Source organism: Empidonax traillii, unplaced genomic scaffold, assembly GCF_003031625.1.
Source record: "Empidonax traillii isolate 1590-97213 ecotype Southwest subspecies unplaced genomic scaffold, ASM303162v1 scaffold12:size2584012, whole genome shotgun sequence".
Lineage (NCBI taxonomy): Eukaryota > Metazoa > Chordata > Aves > Passeriformes > Tyrannidae > Empidonax > Empidonax traillii.
The window spans coordinates 2554105-2569109 of record NW_020955205.1 but is presented as its reverse complement, the minus strand read 5'-3'; the positions used below and the strand labels follow the sequence as shown (position 1 = coordinate 2569109).

Below are 15005 nucleotides of genomic sequence, written 5' to 3'. Positions count from 1 at the left end.
CATTATGTACGTATTATTGGATCTGATATCTTCTTACCAGTCTGCTTGCTTGCTTTTTTCTCACTACAGCTGAAATTCAGTTCAGAATAAGTTGAAACACAATTTATAGCAAATAGACTGTTTTTTATTAATGCTATGTTCAGGTTACTTTTAATTTTCACACCCACGGTCTACATCCAAGACAGTCATTTGGACCTCCTTGGTTGCAAATGAAGAGAGTGAGAAACATTGCTCAAATATGGTCCCTCTGATCTATTTTGGGGGTTTGGTTTTGGTTAATACAAGCTACAATCTAGAAGGACTTGGTACCAGATACTAAAGAACTTCTTGGTCATACAGAAGAACATGCACTGTAGACATCCAGTGTAAAATTAATTAAATACCGTCCAGATTTGGACTGACAATTAAAGGCCTAAAGTAAAGCAAAACTCACACAACAACATTGCAACAACTTTCAAAGAGGAATTGCCACCCTGTTGATGTTTAATGGAGAGGAAGGGAGATGAAGGGAATTACCAACCTAAACCAAGTTCATTTTGCTTGTGTATTTTTATTATCCTTGATAACAAACAAGAAGTAGGAAAGGGTGTTTAGATATCTGAAGGTTATGGAATTGTGATTGTGATGTATGTCCTAATAGTTAAAAATCGTTAAAAAAAGAAAGAAACAGTGGTCAGCAAAGCCTCACACTTCCTGAGGACACTGCTTGAAGTGTCCAAGCAGTGCAATAAGCAGTGGAGAAGACGCAGCACAGGAACAGGGGTGGCAGTTATAATAAGGAAATAAAGCTTTTAAAAGTGGTTAGAAGAGAAATGGCTAATGGGAAATATTCCTGGGGTCTAGAGGAGGGAATGACTGGAGAGAGGATTAGTAAAACTAGGAAGGAATAGGTACCACTTGCCACACAAAGCTGATGAGAAAGGAAAATCTTTCTATCTGTCCCATAGCACTTATCCTCAAAAGGCCATATTAACCACACCCAGCACTGCCTCTATTGCTGTGTTTACTGTAATGGATGTCCATTAACACTCAGACATCTGCAACACAAACTCTACATGTGTGTCACTTACCTGGTTTCCCAGCATACTCAGTGGAGAAAGACATTTCTATATTGTGACTACACATTTTTGGCTTTTGAGGCTGTGGTGAATTACACCTTGGAAGTGTCTGTTCCTTTTCTTTGACAAATACAGATGTAGAAATTTAGGATTCAAACCACTTGACAAACATGGGTTTTCAGCGCGATTTGAAACACCAAGAGCATCTTAGCTGGTCTCCAGGAATGTTCCAGGAGTGGTCCTTTGTGGTCTCTATTGCATTATCTAGCCTCCAGCAGATATTTTGGATGCTCTAGAGTATTTTAAAAGCCACTGGATACGTTAAAAACAATTCAGCCACTAGATTATAGATGTCTGCAGTTGGGTATGATGAATCTGTCTTTGATTTGCCACTGGGTTTCCTTACTTTGCACAAAGCACTTTGCTCAGTCTGGGTCAAGGACACTTCAATAAATTAGTTTTGGAAACCTCACACTGAATTTCTAATTTTTTGAAGTGCTGTAGTTCATGTAGGATCCATTTCACGTGAATTTATCTGTTCAACCATAGATTCTTTACCTGAAGGACATGCTGCTGCTATCTGTCTCAAAAAGAGAGAGCTGCCTTCAGAGGTGATTTACGCATCCTCAGATGTCCAAAACAAACAGTCTGTTTTGGTTTGGGGTTTCTTTCTCTCCACCAAAACTGACCTGATTAATAATTCTAACAAGGCAGCCAGCAAAGAGTTTTTCTCCTCACATTACCTTCAAATGGAGATTCACAATTTGTTACTTAAACTTAAATTTAACCCAATCATTGTTAACTTTATTGCCACTACTCATGTAAGATAAAAAAGCAAAAATATAGTCAACTTCCATTATTTTAAATTGTTTACAGTTTGCTACCAGGGGAGACATTTTGCCTTCCGAGTACAGCTGGTATTGAGTCCAGAGAGGGATTCCTATCTCAGGAAGCAATGCAAGATACCACGAAGTTCTGAACAGATGTAGGGGGTTAACACAGAGCCACATTAATCTCTGGTATTCGTACCAAGCACTATGTAGTAACCATGGCAAACACTGTTGTGCTAAAAATTAAAAGAATTTTCCTACATCTTCCCCCACTGCTGAGTAGAATTCTTTTTAAAGAAATATGCCATGTTTGGCAACGTCTCCGTTAAGCTTTTTTATTTCCAAATAATGGGGGGGGACATGGAGCAAGTTCCTGGGAAAAGGGGAAAGCTCCAACAGCAGGTTGGAAAGCTACACACCACAGCACGTTCATCCGTTGTCACCCGTTGTGGGGGGACAGCGGGGCTGTCGCAGTCACTCTGCTGGGTGCGGAGACCACTGCTGTCCTGGTAAGCCCACCCAGGTGTGCATCGGGCCTGGAGGAGTGGGAATTAGGATGTTAAGAGCATCGACGTCTAGGCCATTACCCATGCCAGCAGAGTGGCGCAGCGGGAGCGTGCTGGGCCCATAACCCAGAGGTCGATGGATCGAAACCATCCTCTGCTAGTTGCTATTCTTTTGCTTTGGCCCCTTTTGCGAGCCCTAGAGTCGCAGTGAGCCAGAGGGAGGTGGTGTGGGCAATGGAGCCACAGCCAGTTAGCTACTTAGAGTGTGGTGCTTATAACGCTAAGGTCGAGGGTTTGGGCCACTTTGGCTGAGATTGCATATGACTGTTTTTTTCCCTTCTGGCCCTCCCTTTTGTGGCAGTGACAGTGACAGGGAGAGAGCCCGTAGGATAGGGGTCCTGGCAGACCTTGTAGTCTCTCCCCCTGCTTTCCCTACTCCTCCTTTTGCAGGTGTTCATTCCTATGCAAGGATAAACTTCACTGGATGTTCGTGGTGGGTGCACCGGCTCCAGCAGCCCCGCCAACAATCTGTGACTGACCTCAGCTGCGCCATGGATGGATTCAGGTGTGCAGCACCTGTGCAGCTCAACCTCCATCACCTCTGCGTGGTGGCTGTGGCAGGGTCAGACCCCGGCCAGTGAGGGTTATTGTGACTGTATCTGACCACTGATCAGATTCAGCTGCGGTATAGATGGAGCCCAGGTAGGGAGGGAGGGCAGCAGAGTTGGTTCTCCTTGAAGGATGACACCTGGGAGGCCCGCCCCTTGGGTCAGGACCAAGGTAAATCCAAATTCTGCTTTCCAGAAGGTTAGCACTGGGATCATGAGTTGTGCTTGGCTGCCCCCCCCCAGCTGCCTGGAGATGCTCTGGAATGATGAATGGGAACACGTGAGCTCTAACAAACCCATTTACTTGTGTCAAGTACTTGCACAACCTCCGCTTTTGACCTGGCTCACGAGGCAAAGGGGGATGTAACACTTTGTAAATGAATAATCACACCAGCACTGGGAGGACTGAACATGGGATTATGCCATGGGAAAGGTCCACCTGATTTTAGATATAGTGCTAAACCCCTGTAAATAGGCACAGGAGGGGAACAGGGCAAGAACAAATGCAGGAACACTTCCTAACAGTCTGTGTGGCCAAAGAAGTTTTGGAAATAAAAAACCAACAGTCCTCTATTACAAATCATGTTTGTTGGTTAATATACACAACACAAGCAGCTTTAACAAACATAGTTTATATACATTGTTAAGTATTAAAATCCATCGAGTCCCGAGGCCTTATTTATTATTTAGGTACTGTTGCCTCCCCCCGTGTTCTTCCCAGAGGCTCCTGCCTTCTGCATCCGGCTCGCACTCGGCTGTCGAGGCATCCTCTGGGCAGATCCTTCTCTGCTGCTCCTTTCAGCCAGAACCTGGGTCCCACTGACGGCAGAGCTGGTTTTATTTCTCCCTGAATAAACAAATACATCCATTAATTTTCACATCCCAACCCAAGCATCAGGCACACAGCAGCTAAGGGCAAGCGTTCCTTCAGGAACCATGCAAGAGGCAAAATCCTGTTAAATCCCACAAATGTGTTCATCATCCAGCACAGAAAGCGGATTGGTGAATTCAGCCCAAAAGGGATCAGCACCACAAAACCCAAATGTGTTGCAGTAGGAGCATTTTTCATTTTCATCAGGTTTAATCTACAAAGTAACCAACCACTTGGTTCCATTCATTCCACGAGAGAACAGCAGGGTGGCAAACAGCACTGCTGGGACACCAAGAGCTTCCAACACCTCCAGCTCGGGTAAGTCAATGGATGAATCAGTGCACACCAGTGTCTGAGGCTGCCACCACACCATCAGATCACAAATACTTTTCCCCATGTCACTTTTGTCACTCCATGAGCAGGTTTGGATTTCCTATCATTTTCTAGGATTTTCAGCAGCTCAGACTCCTGCACAGGACTTAAAGATGTTCTTACTGAGTTCAGAAGACGAGAGTTCACCTCCTGTGGGCACAACTGACCGTCTCCAAACGGCAAAGTGAGAGCAAGGAGCAGCAGTGGGTACACAGGTAGAAGCTGAGGGAGGCAAGGGGGACACAGCCCATGGTGCTGGATCCAGCAGAGGAGAAAGCAAGAGAATCTCTGTGCAGACACAAACGTCAGGAGGGGATAAGGGAGGGACACTGACTTTCCCTGCACTGAAGGAAACTGATTCGGGTGAGAAGTAGGACTCACATTAGAAAAGAGAATAAAAGGAATGCGATACGAAGGGTTACAGCTTTTACTGAAGACAGTAACCTTCACAAAGGATCATAAAACTTCATAATAGCAAGGAGGAAACAAAACAGGAACATATTGAGCTGTAGTTACATGCATGCAATTAAAATGAAGAGTGACATCTTGGCAATCATTATCAGAGCAACTTCCACAGCACCAACAGCCGCTCCACATTCTGGAGTCTCCAAGGGCATGGTTTGGAAATCACCATCTTGGATCACTTACGCTATGGACAGTGCACACAGTTACTTACCAAACCATCCCATCTTCTCGGAGCAGCTGTCTGGGAACAGGACTCACATCAATACCATCAGTTAACACCCTGCTGTACCAGAAAGACAACCTGTGAACTTCCAAAATAAGAGTAGTGGCCACTACATGTCTGTAAAATTTGGGTGGCAAAAAAACAATCCATTCACTTATCCCAGCCAGCTCAGGTGTTCTTAAAAAACTCTCTTATGGTAAAGCACATTAGTGATGTGCCAGCAGTCACCATCCCAAGCCGGCCAATCAGCCTTGTCAGCTGCCTTGTAGCTCAGACATTTTTAAGCAGCTTCACTAATGCAAGTGTTGACCACGAAAACAAACACATTGTCAAAGGCAATAGGTGATCTCAGAGTATTTGAGAGAAAAAGTGGCAGGAGTAAAAAGCATTATTCACTATGATGCTTTTAGCAATCCAGGACAGCTGTTCAGGAGATTGCACTCCCGTTTCTCACATGCATCTGTCTGGTGAGAGGGTAGGGCCTCAACTTGTGTACGACAACTCCAGCCATGTGCACATACACAGAGGGGTACCATTAGAACACTACTGGAGTCAGGCCCTGGATGTTCTGACCCAGCTGAAACAACTTGGGGAGAAAGAGTACCTTGATTGAAGAGAAGCTGCACTCAAAAGTACATGCCCTCAATCCCCTTAGTCTTGAGATCACAGGGAAACAAACCAGTTAAACAGCATAAAAACTCAGTATATTTTTGGAAGCACCCTGTGTTGACCTGTGTGTGCAAGGACGGGAATGGTTTGTGCTTCCCTCAGTTACACTATCAGAGATAACAGATTCAGTTACAGGAAGCACAAAAGCAGCTTGACAACCACAAACTAATTTGAGCACTACAGATGAACAAAAGGATTCCACCGATATTTTCCTTGGGGACATACAAGAGGTCCTTATCTTGGATGTGTCTGGCTGCCACAGAACAACTGCAGCCCAAACAGCTACGGATGCAAGAGAGCCTAATCGAACACCTGCCTCCCCAAAGACGACTCCAGAAACAGCAGCTCTGTGTTTATCATCTCCTTGAGAGCCAGACATAGTTTGGGAAGAATGGTATATGCACACAAGCAGTCTTAAGTACCAGAGTGAGAAAGCAGTAATGGCCAGTCTTCGCGAACGAAGAACCGGGGAAGGTCTTTACACCTTCCAGCCTGCGCATTGGATTTTTTAGGTGAGACACAGTGTGCGCGGAACTGAGCCCACGCTTTAATCCTGAGGTTCATCTGCCGGGGCCAAGCACGCTTGGACGGTGGCAGCAAGGTCCTCAGGATGTAGATGGATTGCCTTATGGGCTAACGAGCTCCATCTGCCCGGGGAGGGGCCCCGACCGGGAATCGAACCCGGGTCTCTGCAGTGACAGTGCAGCGCCTTTACCCGCTACGAAGCAGGAGGCAAGAGAAGCTTTAGGAAAGGAACCTCAACCCCAAATATGCTTCCAGAAGCAGAAATCTAAAGCTCTGCTCTTTCAGTTTCCTCTCTACTCAACCTACTGCTTTCCTCAAGGGATCCTTTCCTGCCTCTGAGCAGTAACAGGGACTACAAATTTTCCTCTCACTGGTAAATAAATAAATAAATGTCTTATTGGTACCTTTACCTGTAGCACAGTCAGCAATACCAGGACTGCAGCATTCTCAAGATATCTCCTGCAGTGCATATTGATATATTGGCACCGACTATGGCCTAGAGCCACCATGAGAGTACTTTTAAATGCACCAAAATTCTGCTCCTGTTTCTGTCTTGCATTAAAGCTTGCACCAGGCACAGGAAACCAGCTGGCCTTTCTAGACCAAGAAAGACTCAGCTTTAGGTGGGAACAAGAAAAAAAAAAAAAAAAAAAAAAGACCTGTGCAAGCACTAGGTGTTGCCTAGAGGACCACACAAACACCTTCTGGCCAGTCACTGGAAATGAGCACTTGGACAGGACTCACTTCAAACCTCATCACCTCCTGCCCATGGAACAATCCCAGGCACAGCCAGACTTCACTCTGCATGCACTCCCAGTATGTGACCGTGGCTCATTACACTCAATCCATTGCCAAAGTGCCAGGTTTGCCTATAGGTTCCTGCTCACATCCGTACACAAACCCTGAATGTCCTTCTCTTCTGCAATACAACCTGGGAGATTCTCAGGTCCTCAAAACTGCTACCACATCCTCAACAGCTAATACACGGCCTGGGCTCTCTCCAGAGCCAAAACATCACCCCAAATCATTCACCTCTCTGGCTCTCCTGAGGGACGGTTCCCTTCCAGGCTGCTCAGCAGAGCCTCAGGAGCTCCTCTCCCATCACTGACCAATATGAAATGCACCAGCCTTTTCCCTATAAGTCCCTGGTTGCTCCTTATTTTAGCAGTTTTCACCATCACACTTGAGATATCTCATTTTCTCCCCTTCTCCTCTACACAGATTACACAAAGAGAAGACGGTCCCTCATTTTTCTCAGAGAACTCTATTGAGTCTATATTTATAAGACTTTTTGAGTGTTTCTTTGGTAGGGTGAGGGGGGAAGAACGAGTTGTCACTCAATGAGTTATCAATCAAACTCATATCTCATTACTTTGCACAAAGCCACACATGACAAGTCTGGCATTTCCTTGTGAAAAAAATAATTTAAAAACAAAAAAACAAACAAAAAAACCCCACACACACAAAAAAACCAAAAACAAACAAAAAACAAACAAAACAAAAAAACCCTTGAAAATCAGCCATCAGCCTGAAAAGACATTCTCAAAAAATTAACTCAATGCCTATCAGAGAGGAAAACTCAGAGCATCAGGTAAACCTGAAAACCCCTTCCATGGGAAAAATGTGACAGGACAGATATCTACATGGCCATCTATTCTTTTGGAGCCACATTAGGTTTTGATTCCAGCCTAGGTTTTGTTGTAAGTTGTTCCTAGTATTAGGAGTAAGAAATTGCAGTTTGTGTGTGCTGTTTCTGTTGAAGTAGAAAAGACTATTTCACTACCCATTCACCTGTGTTTTGAGAGTACCAAAATTTATTATAACCCCCTGGGAGAGGAAAGGTGCAGGACCTTTTAACCAAGGGAATTTCAACCATTCAAGAAAGCACAGTGCAGTTGAGAATTTTTTTAATCAGTTCTAAAATAACTGACATCTTATGATAATTTCTGTACCACAAGTGACAAAGGTCTATAAATCGAAGGTATTCAGTTGCTGATGGACTAATGAAATGCCTACAATGCAGAAGCATTATTTCAAAAAGTGCATTTCAGAATGTGAGCCTGGGAGAAGGGAGAGGGACAGCAACAACTCCACACCAAGAATGCTCTGAGCATAAAACTTTCCCCGTGTATTTATCATGTCCATCATTTCACAAAACAAGAATAAAGGCCTCTGATTCAAAAGGCTTGCACTCTCCTGTTTAAGGGAGGAAAAGCTAAAGGGAGTGAGAGTTGCAGGATAAGATCCAGAAAGCAACTTAAATGCTCCTTAGGGAATGCAAGAAATCCACTCATTGGAGTGGTCTTGACAGAGTACTGGAAAAAACCTGAATATGAGTGAAGCAACTAAGTAAGAAACCATGATCACGACTCTGTTAGTCCTTTGTTTAGTTAGTGCTACAAGTCACTGATTGATCATTCTAGAGAATTTTTTTCAGGGAAGACATACAAACCACAAAGTGCTTGAGGACATTTCCAGGTGCATGGTATGGTTGAGAACACTTCTCTATCATTCACATCCCATGGATATATTTAATCTACAATTAAAGCATAACAGCCAGTATAGCCAACAGGAAAATTCACTGGATGATTTATAAAACCCAGATTAAATAAATTTAAGGGAAATCCTTAGCAACTCCAAGGGGATTCCCTCTGCTGTATCAAAGCTCTATAGAGCACTATCCTCGCCAGCATTATCCTTATCTACTTAATACAGGAGTCTACACTACAAATCCCACACCAAGTCCCTGAGATAACTCAAGGTTGAGTGTAAGAGGAATGCAGAGCTGGCAGCCACTGTGGGCCCACACAGCAAAGGTCACCATCCCAAAAGGCTCATCACAGCTAAAGACAGCACAAAGTGAAAGAAGTGAGAAAAAAGGATGAACAGGGAAGGATAAAAAACACAAGGATTGCAAGAAGAACACTCAGGGAGGACAAAGTTGGCAACAAAGTGTGTAGTAGACAGGGGGATATTTAGGAAATAATCAAACAGCAACACTTACAATTCTGAGATTTGACTGTATTTAAGTATTTACACAGGAAGAAAGAAGTTACAAATACATGGACCTAGATAACTGCAGCCGCTTGTCTGCCTTTTGACAGGGGACGAAGCAGAGACAGAGCAGAAGGGCAGAGCTGAAGGGCACAAAGCAGCTCAGCAAGGGCAGGACAGGTGCTGTTTCAGAGTACAGAGCTTTGGCTGTAACCACAGACACAAGTCCCAGTAATGCAGAAGAGGCATCTCCCACCTCCAGATGCCTGGTCCTGCATGGAAGCTGCACCATCCTCTTCTGAAATGCAAGGAGCACCTTCCAATAGGACACGGCAAAGCCAACAGCAGACAGAGCTCTGGTTCCCCTTCCCTGTAACAGCTCTCAAAGGGAAAGGAGGCAAGGCAAAGTGAACACTCCTGCAGAACAGATCCAGCACAGAGGACACCCTCAGACATCCTATTAACACTTACCCAGCTCCTGAAGGATGCTTAGACTGTGCCCAGAACTAGAAAGCTCGGTGAATGAGAATTGATTCTTTTTCAAACGGAGGGATGGTATATTTAGATCAGATACTGGGAAGAAATGTCAATTTTAAAGGAATACTAGCTGGACACACTAGGACTGCAATCTGACTCAGACCATGAGATGCCCTGCAAACAATGCAGAATGAGCATCCTACATTGGTACAGACACAACCAGATTAAGCTCCCAAGACAGATATTAATTCCTGCAAATTCAGCCTCCCTAAGGTGCCTGTAGCACATCCAGGTGGTAGGAGGAAATGGTTAAGGGCACATCAACTCTACCTTAGGGCTTTTGGCTTTTCCTCTTGAGAAATTTAATGCTGATTAACAAACAAGTGGCCATCTGACTGTTACAAACCTGTGCCAGCACAGTACTCACTAAAATTAGGTCACAGCAGTGGATCAGTGCTAGAAAAAAAAGCCTCATTTATCCGGAAAGTACCACCCAAACAGCACACATGAGAGAACAGGAGATGCTTCACATTATAGACAGACAGGGACAAAAACCTTACCAATGTTCCTTCACAGTTTGAGCAGTCTGTAACAGCTAGACCACCAACAAAGCAGAAGAGAGCAAAATTTAACAGCATATTTTGTTTAAAATCTGTGCTCTTTTGTGATGTTCCCTCTCAACATGGTACTGGAATAGCATGCTACTTCTTATTTAAAAAAAACACTCTCTCCCATTTTGCTCAGAAAAGAAGTGATCAGACAGGTGTCTTCCCCTGGCCCTGTGCATTCTCAGAATTACTTTTTAGTCACATGTGAGGCTGTTCTTCTCACCATAACTACCTTCCCTGCAGAGAATTCTTCACCAAGAGCATCTCCTGTGAAAGGAAGACTGTTCATGGTGAAATCCATGGAGTTCTGCACACTTCATCCACACACTCTAACTTCCATTAGGGCTTCAGCAGACTTCCCAAGTCTCTGTGCAGCCACCCTCAGCTGCTCGAGGAGGGGATGCCCACCCACTTACCATGTGGGAATCCACACTGCAAAAGTAGGCTCTGTTGTGAAGGTGCCAGATTGAGGCATAATCCCTTTATCCCAAAACTGACTGCTTATCAAATAAATCCTGCTTTTCAACTTCACTTTCTACGGGGCTTGGCAAGCACAGCTAAGAGAATAAACAAACCCAACCACCAAGGCAGCCTCAGGAGTGAGACCAGACTGAGTGGTACCACATTATCGCAACAGGGAAACCTCACTCTCCCCCACCTATGCCCACCAAGCTTTTTTCTCTTGCCCAATTTTCTGTGTTCCCAGTACAGTCCCTGCAACCCAAAATTCAGAGTGGGTCAATACAAACTCAGCAGGCACACAACAGTTTTCATCCAGAAACAGAGAGAGGATGGGAAAACAGGACATAATACAATTAGACTTGACCTCATCATCTTCTAGGCCCTTGCTGGGACCATTGTCCCTTTCTGATACATTTCTGATCACAGGAGAAACGAGCCTCTTCACTGTGAATTCAGGCTTAGTGACAGCAGACTTACTTTAGCTACCTCTTTTTAGATATTTTGGACAGAATCTGTCCAGATCGACAGACATGGTGAGCTACCAGCCAAAAGTCACTTCAGGGAGTAAATACAAGTTTTATTCGAGCTGGTTTGGAATAAAAAAAATATTATACATATATATATATATATGGCACAAGTTCGGGGCTATGTTTGCTGCTGTCCACAGAAATCAGAGCAGTAAGGAAAGATAAACGCAGTCAAAAGCAGTTCCTATTTTAGCTGACAATTCCTCACAGCCTCTCACTTTATCTTCCCATCAAAATACCATTTGTAGAGGATGGACCGCTGGATGAGTGTTAGAAGGGGAGAGAGCAAAGGGAGCATCCCTCCTTTTCCAAGGATTCCTCATGGACCAGAAACTTTACCCTTTTCGTCGAGTTATATATGCGCAAAGCAGCACTATGTAATATTGCGGATTAAGAGGTTCTTTCTGTTGGTGAGCAGAGCCAGGAGGTTACAAGACCCCGAGTGCTGCAGCAACCTCCCCCCAACTCCCGCAAAAATGATAAGAATGAGGACAAAAGGAGGGCGGCTCAGCTGGGCCGGGGCTCACACCGAGAGGGCCCCCAGGCCGTGTCTGCTCTCATACGGAGCGTGCCCCGCGGGGCCCGGCCGAGCCACTACTCGAGCCGGCGCGCGGGCCCCTCCCCGCGGGGGGGCGGGCGCGGGGCGGGGGGAGCCCGTGGGGCCGCGGCGGGCGCAGCGCGGGGCTGGGGAGCGGCGGGGCCCGGCCGGCCCCGGAGCGGTGTACGGGAAGGTCCCTAGGGGTCTCCGCACTCGGCGTCGCCGCCCGCCCGCCCCGGCCCAGCCCGGCCTGGCGCGTACCTCGGGTGTCCGCGGGCAGCGGTGCTGTGGCGGCGGGGCCGCCCTCGGGCCCCGGCGGCAGCCGTTGCCCGGCGCACATCGACTTCAGCACCTGGAACACGGCGAGCGGCGCCACGTTCATGCGCAGCAGGTCCAGCAGCACCCTGAGGGGGGAGACGCCCGTCAAGCGGGAAGCGCGGCGGCAGCCGCGAGCTCCCGCAGGGCCGTCCCCCCCCCCCGCCCGCTCACCGGAACACCTCGGAGTCCAGCCCGCTGCCCGCCGCCTGCGCCAGCTCGAACAGCTCCGCCTCCTCCGCGTTGAGGAGCTGCTTGCGCCGCAGCCGCGCCTCCGACACCGACACAGCCGCCATGACCGCCACCACCTTCGCCGTAGCGGGGGCACGCCCCTCACGGCATGGACCGCCCCCTCACCGAACTCCGAACTCCCCCGCCAGGCCGCGCCCCCTCACGGCCAGACCACGCCTCTAGGATCATGGCCCCGCCCCTTCACCGCCCCGCCTCGCCCTCTCACGGCGCTGCTGTTCCCGGCGCTGTCGGCAGGCGGCAGCCGCGCTCCAGCCGCCCTCAAACAGGGCAGCGCTTCCACCCAGGCCCCGCCGATGTCTGTCTGGCCCCGCCGGTGTCTCCTGTGCTCCAGGGCGGGACCAGCGAGGGGCGCTGGGAGCGCTCCGGGAGGTGCTGCGGGTCAGGGTGCGGAGGAGCCGCGGGACCCGCGGAGCCACAAACGGATCATCCTCCGCGTTCTCGCTCCCAACCGCCCCCAATCCTCGAGCCCCGAGAGCATCTGGCGTGGCCTGGGGAAGATAATTGAAAATTTGGGTCTTGAGTCGCAGCGAGACGAGGAACCGGCAAACTGAGATTGAAATTCCTCTATCTAAATGGAAATGAGCTGTTGCCATCGGGGAGGAAGGGATGGGCTGTCCCCCGTCCCCCCGTCCCAGCACACACAGACCAGCTGCGCTGCCAGACGGAGAGCAGAGCAGGGGGATCACTGTGTCCCCCCGGCAGCGCCAGAAGAGACCCCGGTCCACCCCTACAGCAGGAGAGAGACGCTCCCGCTCCACACGCCGAGCAACCTGCGTGTCAAAATCATTCCCTGCTACAGGTGACCAGACCATGTGTCCCGAAAGGCTCCGCTGACAGGCAGATTTACTGCAGCTGCCGAGACGGGAATGAGGCGGATGATGATGAAGAAGGATTTTGCTGCTCATGGCCCCGAGCAGGACCAGCCCAGCAAGGACAGAGATGGTGGCGTTTCCAGCTGCCAGCACGAATTACCCGGCTGTCTGCGGGGCCGACAGTGCTGGAGACACAGAGCCTGAGGTTGTCCCAAATGCTGGACTTTCAGAGGGACCCTCAGCTGAGTGGGGCAGTGCAGGGTCTGTGATGCAGAAGAGACTGAGAAACATCCCAGTGCTTGCTCTCTTGCTAGCTCTGGTGTGTAATGTACTACTTCCTTTGGGACAGGCTGGAAGTCCAAGGGCAAGAGACCACATTTTGCGGGTGATGCAGTCTCCAAACCTTCCCGGTCTACCTGGACCACTTCCCCCAGCCTGTGGCACCTGAGAGCTCAGCTACAAGTCACAACAGAAGCCCACAAGGTGCTTTTTAGCTCAGCCCTTTTCTGGAAAAAAAGAAGAAAACCAAGATTCACCTTCCCTACAACAAACAGAAGTTTCAACTTTTACCTCCCTCCTTCCCAGCCCCAGCCTGTTCAAGATGGCAGCTTTCCCTGCATGCTGTGGTCACCATCATCAGCAAACAGGGCTGGAGACCTCTCCAGGGCAAGGGATGGGAGACCCTGCCCCTCCTGTGCCTCCTTCATAGGCCTCTGTAGCCATGGCTGTGGGTCACACCTTCCCCACATTTCTTGGTGGGCACAGACTGCAACTTTGACAACCCTCTCCTTTGGACTTCAAGGTTCCTTCTGAAGCATTTCCGCAGGCTCTGATCTCCCAGTTTCCCCCTTTTGCTCTCCCAATCCAACAGGTCAGTAGAGGAAGTCCTTTGGAACCCATAAACATCCCCTGAGAATACCTCACTTATTGGAGGTGCAGTTTGGTGGCACCTGGGACACTGGCCTAAATGACAGTGGGCAGGACACTGGGTCTCGCTGCCTGCCAGAGACACCCTCCATTACCTCTGGCAGGACTTTAACACCCAGTCACTGCTCAGTCCATGGTTTCTAGAGCAGGATGAGCCAGGACAACCTGGGATAGTAATGCCAGGCTGCACCTCAGCCCTTGCAAGACACAGTTATGAGAGGGGCTAAGCAGACGGGGGCAGGTGAGGTTCCGACAGCCTGCATATGCAGAAGGAAAAGGGAATTAGGTGCAGCACAGAACCTGCAATCTTTGCCACGAATTAGCAGCTAGAGTTGGGGGTTGCTCAGATGTTGCTCTTGTGGAGGCAAAGAGATGAAGGAGCCTTCCCTGTTATTCAGGACACACTGTGCACAGTCAGAGAGAGCACAATGAAGCCAGACGTGCTGTGGCTGTGCAGAGGAAACTGCTGGGTGTGAGCAGTAAATCAGGGCCTGCGCAGAGGCTGCAACGCACAGGCGGTAAATCACAGTGTGCTGTGGATGTGCAAAAGGCATTGGGAACAGGGAGACAGGGCATGAGGAGGGAGCCCCTCGGTCCCATACAGGCACAGGTTAGAGATTGCCACTGAATGGAAAAAAATGCAGCATGTGCACATTTATGGTGGGAATTAAGAGAAAGACTTACACTGTGCAGGTCATCAAGCTGAGCAGGATGAGAAGGGCAGAGAATGCCTGAGCACAACTACTGGCTGAGGACACACTGTGAATGCAGGAGGGGCTTCATGAGATCAGGGAGAAAAATGGAAAAGAGGGATTCAAACATATCTAGACTTTCATATTTTTCTGAGGTTTTCCTGAAGGAAACCTAGGTTCCAGGTAAAAAAGCAAATGGAGACAGACTTTATCATAGAGTGAAAATTAACTGGAGGCATCCAATCACTGGCTTAGGACAATTTTCAAACAGGAC

General features: G+C 48.1%; 1 protein-coding gene and 1 non-coding gene across 2 annotated transcripts; one reads left to right on the top strand and one right to left on the bottom strand.

The window, feature by feature from the left end:
* Window positions 1–2482: 2482 nt before the first annotated feature.
* Window positions 2483–2554, top strand: TRNAM-CAU. Its single transcript has one exon. It is a non-coding gene; the product is annotated as a tRNA-Met (tRNA).
* Window positions 2555–3568: 1014 nt separating this feature from the next.
* LOC114060403 (mitotic-spindle organizing protein 2B-like) lies at window positions 3569–12383 on the bottom strand. The gene is made up of 3 exons (XM_027889888.1): window positions 12223–12383; window positions 11995–12137; window positions 3569–3849 (listed from the first exon to the last, which is right to left on the bottom strand). Exons 1-3 carry the CDS (start codon window positions 12342–12344, stop codon window positions 3689–3691), a joined length of 426 nt encoding a protein of 141 aa, XP_027745689.1. The 5' UTR covers window positions 12345–12383; the 3' UTR covers window positions 3569–3688.
* Window positions 12384–15005: the final 2622 nt, after the last annotated feature.